At 39.2% G+C, this 18,707-nt stretch overlaps 1 protein-coding gene across 1 annotated transcript; it reads right to left on the bottom strand.

Annotated features, from left to right (window-relative positions):
• Positions 1-420: 420 nt before the first annotated feature.
• abhd13 (abhydrolase domain containing 13) lies at positions 421-6,266 on the bottom strand. Its single transcript, XM_030759017.1, has 2 exons — positions 5,867-6,266; positions 421-4,221 (listed from the first exon to the last, which is right to left on the bottom strand). The coding sequence occupies exon 2, from the start codon at positions 4,185-4,187 to the stop codon at positions 3,132-3,134; it is 1,056 nt and encodes a 351-aa protein (XP_030614877.1). The 5' UTR covers positions 4,188-4,221; positions 5,867-6,266; the 3' UTR covers positions 421-3,131.
• Positions 6,267-18,707: the final 12,441 nt, after the last annotated feature.

The raw sequence follows: 18,707 nt of genomic DNA, 5'->3' as shown, positions 1-18,707 counted from the left end.
AAGCCTTGACAAATCTCTCTCTCCTCGTTTATCACATTTCTCCTTCAACATGTTCTAATAAAAAATGACGTGAGCGGGCACAAGAACTTAGCAGTTAGATGAGAAACGGCCGAGTTTTGAAATAGGTAAAGTAATTTAAGACTGACAAGCACAAATAAGACAGCTTAATGCCACCATTATATCTGAATTAGATGTGCACTAAAATAAGGAAGTGAATAAATTCATCTGTGAACAGCAACACAAGATGGCAAAACAAACAAAACTGTATTTCTCAGAATAAAAAAGCGAAGTGATGCTGTTACATGACTTGTTTTAGCAGCCTTAGATTGAAAAATAAACCACACGCATGCACACTCATAAAAAAAAAAAAAAAAAAATCAAACCACAAAGTACATTTTAATGTATCAATTTATTGCATGTTACAGTACAGAAAAGTGAAAATGTGTGCTTACAAAAGAAGTTGTTGACATTGTTTAAAAATTGTAAAGAAACAACTGGAAAATGGGGAAAATGAATAAATAAATCACTCAAATCGACTGGTTCATACTCAAAGTAAAAAGATGACTCATTCAGATTTCTGTCTGTACAGACATGCCATCAATGTTTCTTCAGGGTCGACATGTGGAGAAGTCGTGGTAGATATACACAAACTATGCAGGTTCATTTCCAGAAATTTCCAAAGACTTGATGTAATCACACGCCAGCTCTGAAAATGAAACATACCAATTCCGCGTTATGGCAACATTTTCATCGGCATTCACTCCAAATCGATTCGCGTATAAAAATGTCCCACAGTGCAGTCGCACAACAACTGGCCAACAAGTTTCTATAAAAACTTAAAAGACATTCAGTTTGATTTCTTTTCATCCACATGATGCCGGACTGTAAAAGCACATTTGGCTAGGATGAAAACTCAATAATCCATTTATTATTAAATTTGCTTCAGCCAAGGCAACAAAACAAATAAATCAAGTGAATGACAACAAGTTCCTCAATCTTCTCTCGAATGAAGAGTTGGTGCAACGGTAAGTCAGAAGTGTATAAAACAAAGCCAGTAGAGCAAAATGAGCGTATATTCACATGACTGTTTGCACAGTGTGCACTAACTCAGCATATGGATTTGATATAATACAAAAATGTCTCGAACTGTTCAGTGCCACCAGAGAAAAGAGGAAGCCAAAGAAAAAGGGAGAAAAGACCAGTAATGTGCAATTTCTATAAAGCATGTTCATTTAAGACCACCATTTACATTCATAGTAGCATTTCAAGCATTTGTCAAGTTACAATGCCACACAAATTTGGTCTTCTGGTGCTGTCAAATTTTGTTTAGCATACTTTTAAGACAATATTACATATGGCTAAGGAGATCGGTTGAGTTTATTCAAATGGCTTTGATACCACTGCACTGCAGCATGTGCATTTAGAAAGCAAGAGCTTTTAATTGTCGAGCTCTGCTCCATCTCATGGAAGACTTGTAGGAAAGGTTAATTAGCTCATTAAAAGCCCTCCAAGTGAGTAAAGCCATTTTGCGAATAAGCATGGGGTGACAGAATCCTCCAATTAACAATTACAATGCTGATGACCAAAGCTTCAACAGAACCACATTTCAAGAAATGTTTATACCTTATTCCTAGTTCTTAAAGGACAGATTCATTTTTTCCCCCTCAAAATGATCTCAATACAATACTCAAATGGCCATATACTTTATAGGTAATTCAAAAGAACAATCATCCATGGTAATCATTTTTCATGTCTGTACTGCCTCTCAGAAATCCCTACGTCTTTGACTAAAGGGTAAGAGGCGGAGGCCAAAATCCACATTTCTCAGTCTTTTTTGAAAATGAATTATTAAGTCGATGAGGGCTAAGAATTCATAGAATCTCATGTATATTTAAAAGTTCATTTCCACATTAAAAATTCCCCTATTCCACTTTACTAGACTGCAGTTTATTGTTGATTTGCAGTATTAATTCTGGGAAATTAATTTTTCCACTCACTCAAGACTACTGAGAACTCATGATATTAGCAAACAGTCTGAATATTTTTGCACAACTGTGCAATTTGTCCCTAATGTGTTCCAGTGGTCAGTACACCAACCAATAACTTTTTCAGTGCCCAGACATATATTACAGTTTTGTAGGAACATAACTTTAAGAAATCTGAACCCACCTGCTGCAAAACGTCTTTACCATAAACTATAGAAGCCAATGTTGCACAAAAGTCACTAAAGCCCATTTACAAAACAAAGACAATTCTTATGTGCGCATAGTCTTAAAATGACAGTACTGGGGAGGATAACGTGTAGATTATCTTAATCACAATGAAACAGAAGCAGTTTGACAGGAAACGAGGGCAATAAGTTATTTTTGACAGGCAGAAGTTTCCAACATGTCATTTCATCTTCCTGACCACTTCATCTCAGCAAACATGTGGCTGAGCAGAATTATCCAACAGCAAACTTTATGCTACTTTCCAAATCAATTTTCAAAGGTATGTGTATATAAACATTAATCACAACATCCTGATACGCCCATTTCCTGCACATACATGATATTGATGTTTAAAGGGGGAAGAGAGAAAAAAAAACAAACAAAGCAACTGTATACTGCTCAAAGTATTGCTCAGAAGATATTAGCTCATATAATAAAACACTTGGGCAAATCTAAAAAGAAAAGTGCAATTTATAAAATTAAATATATTTACAGCAAAGGCCTAAAATTAATTATCACACCTAATTTAGTATATCAGAAGAACTGAAATTTTAACTCTAGTAACAATCAGTTTTCAATGAAACGCCATTAGGGCCCTATATGGACACATTTATTTGAGCAGACTCACTACATCAAATTTTTCTGTGGTTGTGACATGTATGATCTGGCTTCATTCATAGAAAGGTCAAAAATACATGCATACATAGCTGCAAAACATACTCAGGAGGACATTGTTACTCTCTTAGGACCTTAAAACAGTGAAAACATTGTAACATGTTAAATTTACAGAAAGGTAAAAAGAGTGAAATAAAATAAAACCCCAGACAAAAGCATATAAAAGTACATTCTTCCCAATCAGTGAAATTCCCCCAATCAATTCACTCAAGCCCATAATCAGTCAGTCCCTGACTATTTTATTTTTTAGATAATGGTGACACTAGCTGAGGGCTGAGCATTCTCCTCGTGGGCATGGCTCTTCAGCAGGTCTTTAATGAACTGCTCCAAAGCAGCGAAATAGCCCTGACACTGCCACGTGTCGTTGTGCGTGCCCTCTGGAAAGATAGCCAGACGTTTAGTCCGTGCAGGAGACAGTTCATACAGTTGTTTCATCATAACTGGTGGGATGAGCTGATCAGACAGACCAGACACAAACAGCGAAGGCATGCGGCACAGCGCCACCTGTCGATAGGACAGGAACTTATTCCTATAGCACCACAAGGGTAGCAGGCGCATGGGCAGGAAGGAGAAGAGTGTTGCTGCCATATGGGGGATGCTGAGGAAGGTGTTTTCAACAATAATGGCTGCTACACGATGAGGGTTGACTGATGCCAACCGAACAGCCACGGCACCCCCTAGTGAGCGACCAAAAAGTACCACCTTTGTTTTGTCCAAATCAGGACGGGTCATGACATAGTCCAATGTGGCCTCGGCATCCAGGTACAGCCCATCCTCACTGGGCTCACCCTCGCTTTTTCCATAACCACGGTAGTCCACCAACACCACATTAGCTTTTAGATTGACCAGCATCAGCAGAGCGTTTGGCACCCTGTGACCAATATTACCTGCATTGCCATGGAAATAAAGGATAGTAGGTGGAGCCGAGGAATTAGGGCAGCTTTGATTACCAGCGGTGACTCCAGGAGATGTGTCCCCTCCTGTGTAACGAAGCAGGATGAGGTTGAGCTTCACACCGTCCTTGGTACGAATGTACACATTCTCATGTGGGATTCCTGTTGGCATGGGAACATAAAGGCGAGAGGAGGAAGGCTGGTCAGGAAAATAGAGGAGCACATCCTGAAACTTGTAGAGGATGCCTGCCACAGAAGCTAGAATGAGAGCAAGGAGAAAAAATCCTCCATAAAGGTGGAAGGTGAGGATAAGGGCCAAAAGGGAGACACGACAGGCACCCCAAGACCAGGAAACTAGAGTCAGGGTGCAACGCTCCATTGCCCCCCACAGCCTCCAGGGCTTCTCCATGGCTACACAAGAGCTGAGTCACAAGACACACACTCTGAAAAAAAAGCACAGGGAGGATATTATAGAGTATACTGATTTAGTGACTCCAAAGAAACTGGTAAGTAATTAAATCAAATGCAGAAGTTCTTGCGTATCAGTATATAATCATGTGCAATATCCATGACAGTTACTAGCTTACTTCATAAAAAATATACTGGTGCAAAACTGAACATACTGCTTATCTCTACTAATAATGAGAAGTAATCAAGAGTGTTCAATCACAATAAATAAATAAAACACCTATTAATGTTCATCAAATCATAGAATGCACTCACACAGGTTTGTTCAAAAGCCTATTCTATGCAAACATTATTTTTGAAAATAAAGACATCAAGGCATTGAATGAAGCAGCAGTTACAAATAAAGAAAATGACAGATTTGTCCCTACTGATAATACATATAATTCTATTCAAAGCAAACTTTGTGCCAAGGGTCACTTTGTATCAACTGATCAAATTTACGCAAAATTGCCCACCTAACCAGCTGTGACTTCCCCGAAAGAATTCCAGTGTGATACACTTAATGGAAAAAGTGCCAAATTGTAGCTGTCTACAGTTATTAATTTGCTCAGAAAAATATTTTTGTAATAAAGTCAGGGGCATTTTCTGTGGAGCCATTTTCAAATAGCTATATCCAGAGAACTACTTAAGCCATGGCATGGCTAAATATCTGCTACTATGACTTCAGAAATATGGAATTTCAAAAGTGTAGCTTGAAGGCCTGTAGAAAGAATAATGTCAAAGACAGGGGGCTGAAATTTGTTACACAGTTTCCCATATATGAGGTGCATGCTATACCATGAAACTGCTCAAACTGGATAAATGGCCTTAAAGACATTAGAGCTTGAAAATGAGAGCGAGAGGAAAAAAGTATTTTGTAATGACCCCTATGTCTTCTGTTACTATAAGCATCCAGCTACTTATAACAGTACTGTCCACTTCATAATAACAGTTAACACATAACGAGCGGCCCTCCTGCTGTATCAACACCCCATGCTGTATCAACACCCCATGCTGTATCAACACCCCATAAGCGGAATCAGGTGTGCTCATCCAATCAAAACCTGAGGGGAACCAAACTCCGATGACCTGAATATACTAGCTTACTGGGTGCAGGTTAAGAGCTATGTAATAATGACGAAGTTCTCCAGAACCCCAATATCACGACAAATTCAGGTTAGTGATGCATATTAAAAGCTGAAGACGGAAGGAAGGAAGGAAAAAAAATGTCTCGACCCCACCCACAAAAAAAAAAAACCAGAAACAAAAAAACCCCACAAAGCTGCTGTCAGCCTGGTGGAAAGCTCACACGACTAATATTAGGAGAGCTTTGACAGCTAATGTCTAATGTAGATGGTCGTCGATCGTTAAGGCAGTCAGTCATCACGCAACGTTGTTTTTGGTCTGTCAAAGCTGTCAAATCAGTCACGATGGACACACCGAGCTTTGAAGCTATTGGCTATATAATCGAGTTTAACCCCACTAAATCGGCACTCGCTGCAGCCGAGTTAGCTGAGTAACAGGAATGCTAATACTAAGCTGTCCTTACCTTGCTAGTGCTGTTAGCACTCTTATATGTAGCTTTTTAAGTTAGCCACCTAGCTGTCTCGTCAGTGGTTAGCTACGGAGCCATCTACTTACCCTTCTCTCATTTTCAGCCTCTCAGCTGCTCGAAATTTTATTAAAACAGTGACGCATAGACAGCACAGCCACTGTCATTCAGCTCTGTACTTGTTAACAAGATTACAGTTACAGCAGCAAGGTAAGTGACTGGCTCTCAGCGACAACACCGGTGACACTAGCTGCACAGCTGGTTAGCATTACTGGTGTAACCTTTTTGAGTTCCGTATAGAGCTTCTCACTAGGAAAGGAGTTCCGATAAAGCTGCGTTCCTCGCACATTAATTTAACCTGCGTTTCAGCGTGACAAAGTACTAAGAGACTGCAGGTACTAATGTAAGTATCGATCAGATAATATTTATGGCGTGTAATGAACAACACGTCGTATTCAGGACACGCAGGGTATTTAAGACAATGGTTTGATCCGGAGTTCACGCCTCTGCGTGTGCTGTTTAATTTTCACCCACCAGGTGTTGCTATTAGATAGACTATTCCAGGGTTAAAAGCGAACTCATTATATAAAAATCACTGGCTTAAGATTGCTTTGTAAACTCCATCAGTGACCAATACAGTGTTGTAGAGTACTTTTTGTTTTAAATTCTGTTTTATTTCAACATTATTATTATTATTATTATTATTATTATTATTATTATTATACTGTGGTACGTCATGAGAGAGTCAGGAGTGGCAGGGGAGCAGGGGAGCATGGTGCAGGACATGTATGAGGGAAGTAAGACAGTGGTGAGGTGTGCATTATCAATGACACATGGGTTCAAGGTGTGGGTGGGATTTACATCAGGGACTGGCTCTGAGCCCCTTCTTGTGTGTAATGGTGATGAACAGGCTACAGATGAGGTCAGGCAGGAGTCTCTGTGTACTATGATCTTTGCGGAATACATTCTGATCTGCAGTGACAGTATGGAGCAGGTGGAGGTATGCTCTGGAGAGAAGAGGAATGAAAGTCGGTAGAAGCAAGACAGAATACGTGTGTGTGACTGAGAGGGAGACAGGTGCAACAGTGATGCAAGGAATAGAGGTAGTGAAGGTGGATGAGCTCAAACAATTGTGGCCAACCATCCAAAGCAACAGACAGTGCACAAAAGAGGTGAAGAAGAGAGTGAAGGCAGGGTGGAGTGGGTGGAGATGACTGTAAGGGTGATTTGTGACTGAAGGGTAGCGGCAAGCGTGAATGGGGAGGTTTATAGTGAGATCTGCTGTGAAGTATGGTTTAGAGATGTTGACAAAATGACAGGAGGCAGAGCTGGTGATTCTATGCTTTTGATTGGCAATTCAGTTTGAGCTATTTGGCGAGGACTGAGATGGTTTGGACATGTGCAGAGGACAGAGTGGATATATTGGACGAAGCATGTTAAAGACGGAGTTTGTTGAGGAAAACAAGAAAACCAAAGAGAAGATTCATGGATGTAGTGAAGGAGGACATGCAGAAGGTTGGTGTGACAGAAGAGGATGCTAGGGATAGGGCAAGATGGAGGCAGATGATCCACTGGCGATCCCTAAAGGGAACAGCCGAAAGAAGAAAAATGATTATTATTGTTGGTTGACTTGTTAGTTTGAATTAAAATAACCCTGTACTGCACAAACAGGCAGGAAATGGGCAGTAAACTTGCAGAAAATTGTATTTTCTGTGCAACATCTTTGAGATGTTGATATAGGCCTGTAGACTTTCCACTAATAAGTTAGATTCTTTGAAAAGGTGGTCTCAAAGTTAAAGGTTGTTTAAATCTATTCAGTTCCCAAGAATGAGTCTCTTATAAGGTATAACTCGGAAATATTAGCCTGCTGCTGTGATCTCAACAGCAGACTAGAAAGAACAGTTTTTATGTGTTGGTGGAGTCAGAACTGACACATCTCAAAGCTTAGAAAAATGGGTCACTTGTAGGTGTGAGAAAGATAACACTCCCATGGTGCTGAAGGGACTGTCCTTGAATAAAATCCCTCAAAGAAAGAACAACTAAACCTTAGTGCCTTAAGCTGCTTTTATTAGTCAAGGCCAACCAAACAACAAAAGTTAAAATAACAGAATCTGACTGTTGTACTTGTACTGGACCAATGACTTTACATCAAATTCTATGGTGTCTATAAACCTAGAAAATTAGAAAATACAAACATAGTAGAAAGTGCAATTCAAAGGGATTTCTAATTACACATTTTTTTAAATTTTTTTTTTGTATATGTCAATATTTCTGCTCTAAGTTGCCCATTGGTATTGCTGTATTTAGCATCAGTGTGACCTTGGAGGAGACAGATTCTGTGCAGACCAGCACAGCTGTTGGCTGTTCACCTCTGTTTGTGAGGTTTTGTTGTTTTGATTCTATTTTGTCCAAGTCAGCGCTGGCTTCATAAACTACAAAAATTTCATCAAAAGAGAACACACCAAAAATATAGTCAGCATATGACTATATTTTTGGTGGATGTGTATTAATTGCTGGGGCAAAAGGTGCTGACACAAGCATTTGTTAAAACCTTTGAGTTGCACCATGGAGGCTGTTAAGGAGAGGTTTGCCATGTCCGACTTTGGAGAAAGTGGCTATGAAGTAGTCATGTGGTGTTTGTGGCCACATACTGTGTAATTGCCCACATCCTGTTCTGCAGTTAAGCAGTTTTTGTTTTTTATCAAGTGAAAAATATAGATGGATGTATGGATTGATTAGTTCCTTTGTTGATGTTGTAGTGTTCTTTGCATCATATCAAGGTACAGCATATAAGATTGTAATGTGTTCAGGATTAATTTTTCTTTTTTTTTCCAGTAAAATGCTCCACTACACCCAATTTTAAATAAGGATTTACTGGAAAAACAGCCTACAAAGGGAAATGGTCTCTTTGAAGTAAATCATCCAGACTTACGCACAAGGAAATGTGTTTTTTCAGCTTTAACAGATTGACTTTAAGATTACGACATGTTCAAACTCCATTCATTATTCAGACTGAATAATAAAAGGGAAACTAGTGTAGTAGCCATTTCACTGGCAATGACCCTGCCTGATGCAAGGTGCTTATTGTATCTATGAACCAGAATGCATAGTGGATGACCACCCACACACACACACACACACACACACACACACACACACACACACATACACACACAAAACTTGTCTCTTTAGGTGATAGTGAATGTTGCATTCAGCCTATAAGAGACTGACAGCTGGCAGAGACTCCCTCTTACCTATGACTCAATTACCTTTGACATGTCAGTCAAAACATTTATTTCACTCACTCACTCACTCGCACACACACGCGCGCACGCACGCACGCAGGCACGCACTCACACTCTGCAGCTCTCGTATCCCACGACTCAATTACCTGTAATATAGCACTCTAAACAGCTGGAGGGCCCAAGCTCAATAACTCACAGTCAGGGCTGCAAGAGGACGAAGAGAGACTGTGATGACCCAGCTGGGAATATCATATCATCAAGCCAAGGGACATGCTTATCATGCACCTCACACCATGATCCCAGTGGACTTCTAGAGACACCAGAACTGTAAAATACTTTTCTACAAAGGAACCATGGTTCCACTGATGAAATCAGGAAATGCATCATGCAACTTCTGCAGCAGAAGTCAAGCTAATCATGCGCAGTGATATTTATGTCAGTCAGCACCTTTTTCCACTGACTGTGCCTTTAACTTTTTACGTGTGAGAGTTGTCATCATTGCCTTTGTGCCACGCTGGGTATAGACATATTTGAGCTTGTTCCATACTAACCTGTGACGCCTTTTTAATTTGTCGATTTTTCAGCATGCTATGCATAGAATGATAGATGGTTGCGTCCATGGCTACAATGTAAAAGTGTCACCTTGGAGACAGAGTATTCTTTTGGATCAGAGAGGGCAGCTACATAATGGCAAGTCTTAATTTTACACACAGTGTGCAAAAAAGGTAGACGTTGGGGGGACGGGACAGCCTAAACTAACATTTTAAAACATATTTTTGTGCTAGCACAGTGGTTGTTAGAAGTTTATATACACTCATCATGGTCATGAATTTCATTGTAATTTTGTCCTTTAATGATTTCTTTGAACTGTTCTTTCTCCAGGGTGCAATGATTGTATGGCATACATCTTTAACTACTTTAAAAATACAAGAATTGAGAGAACAAAATTGTATTTATTTTGGATTGTCTCAAATTCACACAGTGTCAAAAGCATACATACAGGCTCAAATATAGGCACAGCCTCACTAATTGGTTAAATGGCCCTTAGCAAGTTGCACGTCAACCAGACATTTTTGGTAGCCATGAACAGCCTTTTGGCATAATTCTTCTTGGCAGAATTGGTAGAGTTAATTTAAATTGGTTGGTTTTCCTGGCACAGATCCAGCTTGTCAAGTCAATTTTATTTATGTAGTACTAGAAGTTGATCAAAAAGGCTTTAAAGGCATACTTTTTTGCAAAGTCCAGGTCTCCAAGAAACAATTACAAAACATAGAACTCACACAGAAGACAACATAACAAAGATAACTAAGTTGTAACAATGGTAAAAAGCAATAGTAAAAAACAATTATAAAATACAAAACTCACAAAGAGCACTGTCAGCATGACATTTTAAATGTAATACACAAATTTTGAAGAGGGTTGAGTTTAGGACTTTGGGAAGGCTATTCCAGATGTTTAATGTTAGACTGCTTTATCCATTCCAAAACCAGTTTTGATGTGTGTTTGGGATCACTGACCTGTGGGAACCACCACTTGTTTCGAAATTTCAACCATGTAGCTATTGATTTGAGGTGAAGTTGAAGAATTTGGAAGTAGTCCTCTTCCTTCATTATTCTAATCACTTCGTGCAATATACCAGTACCACTGGCAGCAAAATGGCCCCAAAATGATGCTACCACCACCATGCTTGACAGTTGGTACAGTGCTCTTAGGTTTGAAAGCCTCGCCTTTACTCCTCCAAACATACCTCTTGTCATTGTGGCCAAATAGCTCAGTCTTTGTCTTGTCTGACTATAAACTTTTCTCTAAAAGATATTTGGTTCATCCATGTGGGCAGCTGCAAATTTCAGTTGAGTTTGAAGGTGTTGATTTTGGAGCAGGGGCTTCTTTCTTGGTCAGCACCCTCTCAGTCCATGGTGATATAAAACTCACTTCACTGTGGACAGTAACACTGGTGTTCCAGCAGTTTCTTGGTTGTTCTGAACATCCTAACCAATTTCCACTCATCTGAGGGTGACAGCTTGAGTCTTCTTCCAGACCATGGCAAAGTGGTGACATATTTGAATAACTTGTTTTTACGTACAGTTGTTTGAACTGATGAGCTTGAAATGATCATTTACTGCATTTATTTAGAAATGGCTTCTAGACACCTTCCCAACTTGTGTAAAGTTCCTTGAATTTTTCTATAGTTCTGAATACTAGTCCATCCAGTGAGTGCTGTCATACAAATCCTTTTCATGGCCACAGTTATTACCATTTGTAGTGAGTCATAACCACTAACAAGAAATTAAAAGGCCTTGACCTTGCCAAGTTAAGACATTAGAGAACCTTTAGGAGCACTTTGACCCTGTGTGGAGAAAAAAGAAAAGCTAAAAACTTATAAACCTAACTCTTATTTTTTTAAAGTCAAAGCTGATTAATCATCCCACCCTGGAAAAAGAACAATTCAAAGAAATCATTAAAAGCCTAAAATTACCAGGACACTCATGCCCACAATGAGTGTATGTAAACTTATGACCACATATAATTAAAGCATGAGCTACTGTACTGCTTATTGCTTTACTGCCAGTCATCAAGACTTGTCAAAACTGTACATTATGCAGTTTCATGCTACAGTGATATGAAACAGAACAGCCTACTTGGCATTGTGGGCATGCAGCAAAGAGTGCCCTATACACTATGCCTGCCAGAAGTAAATTGGGTGGAAATTGCAGTATGTCTCAGGCAGCAATTAGGAGGCCTCCTGTGGCAAGGAGGTAGACATTTAATAAAGGCCACATTTCCCTCAATTCCCATGCAAATAAACCTTCTGTCACAACTATGATGATATCAATCATTCTAATCAACCTGCTGATATAGGTTTGTGTGTGCATTGTTTATGTGTGTGTGTGTGTGTGTGTGCGCGCTTATGCGTGCTAAAGTACATGCTGTGGTGACGAACTGAGTTTAAAACAGCAGCATGTAGTGAAGTAATAAAGGAATAACCACAATATTGTGGGTAATTACATGTTAATGGGACGTGGTTTATTAATTAGGCTGGATTTAAGTGTGATTAGTGGAGTTTTGTGTAATGAATTTCACACTTTTTAATTGTTACTCTCTGTATATTTGATATGACAAGTGAGGCATGAAGGTAGAGTAGACACCATTTTTCCAAAAAAGGGAGAGTAGTCACCATTTTCCATAAAAAGGCCCCCTATCAAGATCTTTAGAGTGAGAATGATGTTATCTAAGCCATCATCCCTCTTCTGGTCTTTGCCTAGCCTCCTCTGATGGTAGAAATAGATAATTAGCACATTTGGCCATTGTGCCAAAAATAAAAATGAAAAGATGACTTTGAGAGAACCCTTTCTTTGGCTCTCCAGATACTTGAAAAGCCTCTTCAGTTGTAACATTACTCCCCAGAGTTGCTAAATCAAGCTGTCTTAAAGTAATTCAGCTCATCCAAGGATGTTTTTTATTTATTTATTTTTTTTGTATTTCATATTTATTAGAGAGAAGTGAAAATGGCAGCTTTTGTAATTTAGAGTCTTTTTTTTATGGAACTTGTCATCACAGAGTTAATGTTATTTTGGCATTTTGAAAATTTTACATTTTTAATTTGCTGTCTTGATGTCTTGACCAAATGAGAAAATTGATGCCACTTTCATGGCTGTTCATTAAGCAGGAAACTGAAGTCAGGAGGCCTGGATGCAATTTATTTAGTTCAGCACAGAGACGGGAAGCAGGGGGCAAAAGCTGGCTTGTCTGTGTCCAAGTTCAAAAATATGTCTGCCAGCACATTTAAACTAAGACCTTTGTGCTTTTGTGGTTGTAAATTGTGAGCTCTACTAGGCTTTGAGCAGAGCTATAGGCTTGAATTTGCCCTTTGCTTCAAGTCTTTATAATAAGTTAATCACCTGATGTTTCCAGCAAAAGATGTGACCTTGTGTAAGTCTTAGCAAGAAAGGAAATAATCATATTTCATAAAAAGTTAAACTATTCCCTTAAGGCATTAACTAGTCATGTGAAAATTAAAGTACGCTCTATTTAAATTCTAAGGTTTTACATATCAGACCATAATTTAAAAAATCATCTACTTCTTAGCAGGTTCTAAAATAATTTAAATACAAACTAAGATGAGCAACAACATGACATATTACACTGTGTCATCATTTATTTAACAAAATTAGGCCAAATTGCAGAAGCAATGTGTGAAAGACTAAATGCACCTCATGGTTCAATAGTTTGTTGAATCAGCTTTAGTAGCAATAACTTGAAATAATTCACTGAAGTCAAAATTCCTCCAATGATGTGAACTTTGCCTGAGGAATTTTGGCTCACTCTTCTTTACAATGCTCTCTTAAGCTCCACAACATTGAGGTCTATACTTTGACTGGGCCATTGCAACATCTCGATTCTTTCCTTTTTCTGCTCTGTTGTAGATTTGCTGATTGCTTGGGATCGTTGACCTGTCGCATTAAGCAATTTTGGCCAAGCTTTATTCTGACAGATGGCCTCAATTTTGACTCAAGAATAATTTGGTAGAGGAGTTTATGATCGACTCAATGACTACAAGGTGCTTGATCTCGTGGCCACAAAATGAGCTCAAATCATCACTCTTCCACCACTGTGCTTGACAGTTGATATAAGGTGTTTGTACTAATGAATTGTGTTTGGTTTTCTCCAGATATGGTGCATTATGGCAAAATATAACCACTTAAGTCTTGTTTGTCCAAAGGACATTGTTCAATAAGTCTTCTGATTTATTCAGATACAACTTTGCAAACCATGCTGCCATGTTCTTTTTAGAGATAAGAGGTCTTTTGACAGCCCTGCTTAGTCTTTTTCTAATTATACTGTCATTTAACATGCTAACTGAGACCTGTAGAGTCTGAGGTTTAGCTCTTCTGCTTTTTTTTTTTTGTAATTTCTCTGAGCATTGCACATTCTGACCTTGGGGTGAATTTGCTGAAATGACCACTCCTGGGAAGACTGGCATTTGTCTTGAATGTTTTCCACTTGTAAATCATATTTATCTCATAGACTCCAATTTGTTCATGTAAATGGGGAGTCTTCTTCACACACTAAGGTTAATTATGGAGTTCCACAGGGTTCTGTGCTAGGACCAATTTTATTTACATTATACATGCTTCCCTTAGGCAGTATTATTAGAAAGCACTGCATCAATTTTCATTGTTATGCAGATGATACTCAGCTTTACCTATCAATGAAGCCAGATGACACACATCAATTAGTTAAACTGCAGGAATGTCTTAAAGATATTAAGGCCTGGATGACCTCTAATTTTCTGCTTCTAAATTCAGATAAAACTGAAATTCTTGTTCTCGGCCCCACAAATCTTAGAAACATGGTGTCTAACCAGATACTTACTCTGGATGGCATTACTTTGGCCTCCAGTAACACTGTGAGAAATCTTGGAGTCATTTTGGACCAGGATATGTCCTTCAATGCACATATTAAACAAATATGTAGGACCACTTTTTTGCATTTGCGCAATATTTCTAAAATTAGAAACATCCTTTCTCAGAGTAATGCTGAAAAGCTAATTCATGCATTTATTACTTCTAGGGTGGACTATTGTAATTCATTATTATCAGGCTGTCCTAAAAGCTCCCTGAAAAGCCTTCAGCTGATCCAAAATGCTGCAGCTAGAGTACTTACAGGGACTAGAAAGAGAGAGCATATTTCTCCCATATTGGCTTCTCTTCATTGGCTCCCTATTAAATCTAGAATAGAATTCAAAATTCTTCTCCTCACATACAAGGTCTTGAATAATCAGGCACCATCTTATCTCAAAGACCTCATAGTACCATATCACCCCAATAGAGCACTTCGCTCTCAGACTGCTGGCTTACTTGTGGTTCCTAGGATACTTAAGAGTAGAATGGGAGGCAGAGCCTTCAGCTTTCAGGCGCCTCTTCTGTGGAACCAGCTTCCAGCTTGGATTTGGGAGACAGACACCCTCTCTATTTTTAAGATTAGGCTTAAAACTTTCCTTTATGATAAAGCTTATAGTTAGGGCTGGGTCAGGTGACCCTGAACCATCCCTTAGTTATGCTGCTATAGGCCTAGTCTGCTGGGGGGTTCACATAATGCACTGTTTCTCATTCACCTTATTTACTTTGTTTATACTCCACTCTGCATTTAATCATTAATTGATATTAATCTCTGGCTCTCTTCCACAGCATGTCTTTCTCTCCCCTCAGCCCAACCGGTCGCGGCAGATGACTGCCCCTCCCTGAGCCTGGTTCTGCTGGAGGTTTCTTCCTGTTAAAAGGGAGTTTTTCCTTTCCACTGTCGCCAAGTGCTTGCTCATAGGGGGTCGTTTTGACTGTTGGGTTTTCTCTGTATTATTGTAGGGTCTTTACCCACAATACAAAGCGCCTTGAGGCGACAGTTTGTTGTGATTTGGCGCTATATAAATAAAATTGAATTGAATTGAATTGAATTGAATTGAATTGAATTGAATTAAATAATCGTACTCACTATACTGTAGAAAGACCAACTTCAAGTTTTTTGGAGTTGCCCTTATAACCCTTCCGAGGCAGCAACAATTGCTTCTTTAAGATCATTGTTCATGACTTTCCACCTTGGCAGTGTTTTGCATGTACCTGAATGATCAAAATCAGCAAAAATTCTGATCACTCTTCCATCCTTCCATCCATGCATCCATTTTCTTCTGCTTATCTGGAGCCGGGTCATGGGGGCAGCAGCCTTACCAGAGAGACCCAGACTTTTCTCTCCCCAACTACCTCCTCCAGCTTATCCATGGGAAGACCTTGGTGTTCCCAGGCCAGCTGAGGGATATCTCTCCAGTATGTCCTGGGTCTACCCTGAGGTCTCCTCTGGGCAGAACATACTTGTGATAATTCACCTAGGAGGTGCCCAGGAGGTGAGGGTAAGGACATAGATCGACTGGTGAATTGACATCTTTACTTTTACACACAGCTCGACCAGTACAGTCCTGCTCCCCTCTTCCCTCACTTCTTTTTTTTAAGTATGATTTATTTCTGATTTTACACAATAGTGAACATCAGAACAGACAAAAATTGCAGTTATAACATAAGACATTAATTGGAATAATAAACATGAACCAGTAAATGACACAAAAACAAAACAAAACAAAACAAAAAAAACAAAACAAAACAAAACAGAAAAAAAATATATATATATATACACATACATACACATACATATATCCATACCAAAATAGGTAGGTGAGAGAAAAAAAGAGAAAAAAGAGAAGAGAAGAGAAGAGAAAAACAAAAACAAAAAAGGGAAGTAAATAAACAAACATTTCATAATTTTCATAGATAATAAAAAGTGGAAAGAAAAAAAAAGGGGGGGGTGTACACTAAAAATAAAAGTGATAAAGGGCTTAATGTATTCTGTGCTACTATAATTGATAAGAGTTATGTACCAGGTACGCACAGCTACAGCTGGGATGAGTGGAGATAGCACCACTCATGGAGTCACATCCAGTTTCAAAGACATAACATGATTCAAGAGCGGTGACCAGATTTTTGAGAATGTGGTTTCGGAGCCTTTAAGAGAGTACCTAATTTTTTCCAGTTTCATGAAGAAGAGGACATCTTTTATCCAGTGAGAATGTGTAGGTGGGAGAGGATTTTTCCATTGCATCAGAATAACACGTCTAGCTAAGGAAGGCCACAAAGTCAGCAAGATAGGGTGACATTAATTGATTTTTAGGGAGGAACCCGAATAAAGCAGTGAGTGGAGAGGGCTGCATTGTGGTTAAGGTGATTCCAGAAAGTGAATTAAAGACAAATTTCCAAAATGAGGATAGAGAGGAACAGGTCCAAAACATATGACCAAGAGTGGCTGGACTCAAACCACACTTCACACAGCTTGAATCCACGTCAGGAAAGATTCAAGCTAACTTACTTTTGGACCAGTGTACTCTATGGACTACTTTACACTGTATGATTCTATGTCGTGCACATATTGATGAAGAGTGAATGCGTTTTAAAATGGTTTGCCACACTTCATCTTCTATTTCTATGTTCAGATCGTCAGACCAGGTAGTGCGAAGATGGTTAAACCCAGGAGTCAAGTTGGAAATCAAAATATTGTATATTTTTGATATTGTACCCTTTGGAGTTGGATTAATTTCAAACAGTCTGTCAACCATAGTGGAGGTGGGGATTATCGGGAAACCAGAGAGACGGTGACGAATAAAGTCTCTAACTTGCAGAAATCTAAAAAAATGGGCACTCAGCAGGTTGAATTTCAAAGGCAGTTGAGAGAATGAGGCAAAAGTTCCATCTAAGTATAGGTCTTTCACAAACAGTAGCCCATGGCTTTTCCACACTGCAAAAGTCTTATCAATGAGTGAAGGTGGAAATGAGGGGTTAGAATCAAGAGGTGATAAGAGAGGTATTCTCTGGCTCCCGACATGTTTTATAATTTGAGCCCATATTCTAAGGCAATTCTTGACAATTATGTTGTTAGTATGAGATAGGGGAGATACTGCTGGAGGAAGACATAAGAGAGAATGCAAAGAAGCAGAGCCGCATGAGGCCTCCTCCACTGGTAGCCATTTAGGAATCTCAAGGTTAGTGCTACACCAAAATAACATTGTACGGATATTAGCAGACCAATAATAAAATAGGAAGTTTGGTGCGGTAAGCCCCCCCATTTCTTTACTTTTCTGTAGGATATTCTTTCGTATCCTAGGAACTTTTTTGTTCCATATAAACTGAAAAACTGAAGCGTCCAGTGACCGGAAAAACTGTTTTGGGATGAATACTGGTATGCCCTGAAAAAGATACAAGAATTTTGGCAACACATTCATCTTGATACAGCTAATCTTGCCTGCTAGAGACAGTGGCAGCATAGACCAACGCTGTAAGTCCTGAGTCAACTGGTCAAGTAAAGGGGTGAAATTGGCTTTAAAAAGGTGTGATTAATTCTTAGTCACATGTATTCCTAGGTATTTAAATCCTTGCGGTGAGGTCTTGAATGGTAAGCTAGTGAATGGGTAGGCTGTGGCTGCACTGTTAATGGGAAATAATTCACTTTTATTAAAATTCAATTTGTATCCAGATATTTGTCTAAACTACTCAAAGCTTGTCTAATACCGGGGGCCAAGACGTCTCTGGGTCTGAAAGAAAAAGCAACAGATCGTCAGCATATAAGGACACTTTATGGTCTAGACCACTTCCTGTGATGCCTTGCATGGGACTAAATCTGAGGGCTGCAGCCAGAGGCTCTATAGGAATAGCAAACAACAAGGGAGAGAGCGGGCCCCCCTGACGGGTACCACGGCCTAGGTGAAAGTATTCTGGATGGTCATTATTTGTACGAATGCGGGCTAAAGGAGAAGCATATAACAATTTAATCCAAGAAATAAAGGAACAGCCAAACCCAAAACGACTCAAAGTGTAAAACAAATATGACCACTCCACCCGATCAAAAGCCTTTTCAGCATCCATCGAGATAATCACTTCCGGCTTACCAGCTGATGAAGGTGAGTATATTATATTTAGTAACCGCCTAATATTATGAAAGGAGTGTCTGTTTTTAATGAAGCCTGTCTGGTCAGGATTAATGATTTTCGTCATAATTGCCTCCAAACATTTTGCCAGCATTTTTGCCAAAACCTTGACATCTGTACAAAGTAATGAAATCGGGCGGTAGTTGTTGCAGCTTCGTGGATCCT

The sequence above is a fragment of the Archocentrus centrarchus genome, chromosome 21 (assembly GCF_007364275.1).
Source record: "Archocentrus centrarchus isolate MPI-CPG fArcCen1 chromosome 21, fArcCen1, whole genome shotgun sequence".
Taxonomy (NCBI): Eukaryota; Metazoa; Chordata; class Actinopteri; order Cichliformes; family Cichlidae; genus Archocentrus; species Archocentrus centrarchus.
Note: the sequence above shows the minus strand (reverse complement) of the source record. Positions and strands in the feature narration are given on the sequence as shown.

Excerpts from the sequence above, each read along its gene's own strand:
- abhd13 (XM_030759017.1), bottom strand. The coding sequence starts at position 4,187 with ATGGAGAAGCCCTGGAGGCTGTGGGGGGCAATGGAGCGTTGCACCCTG.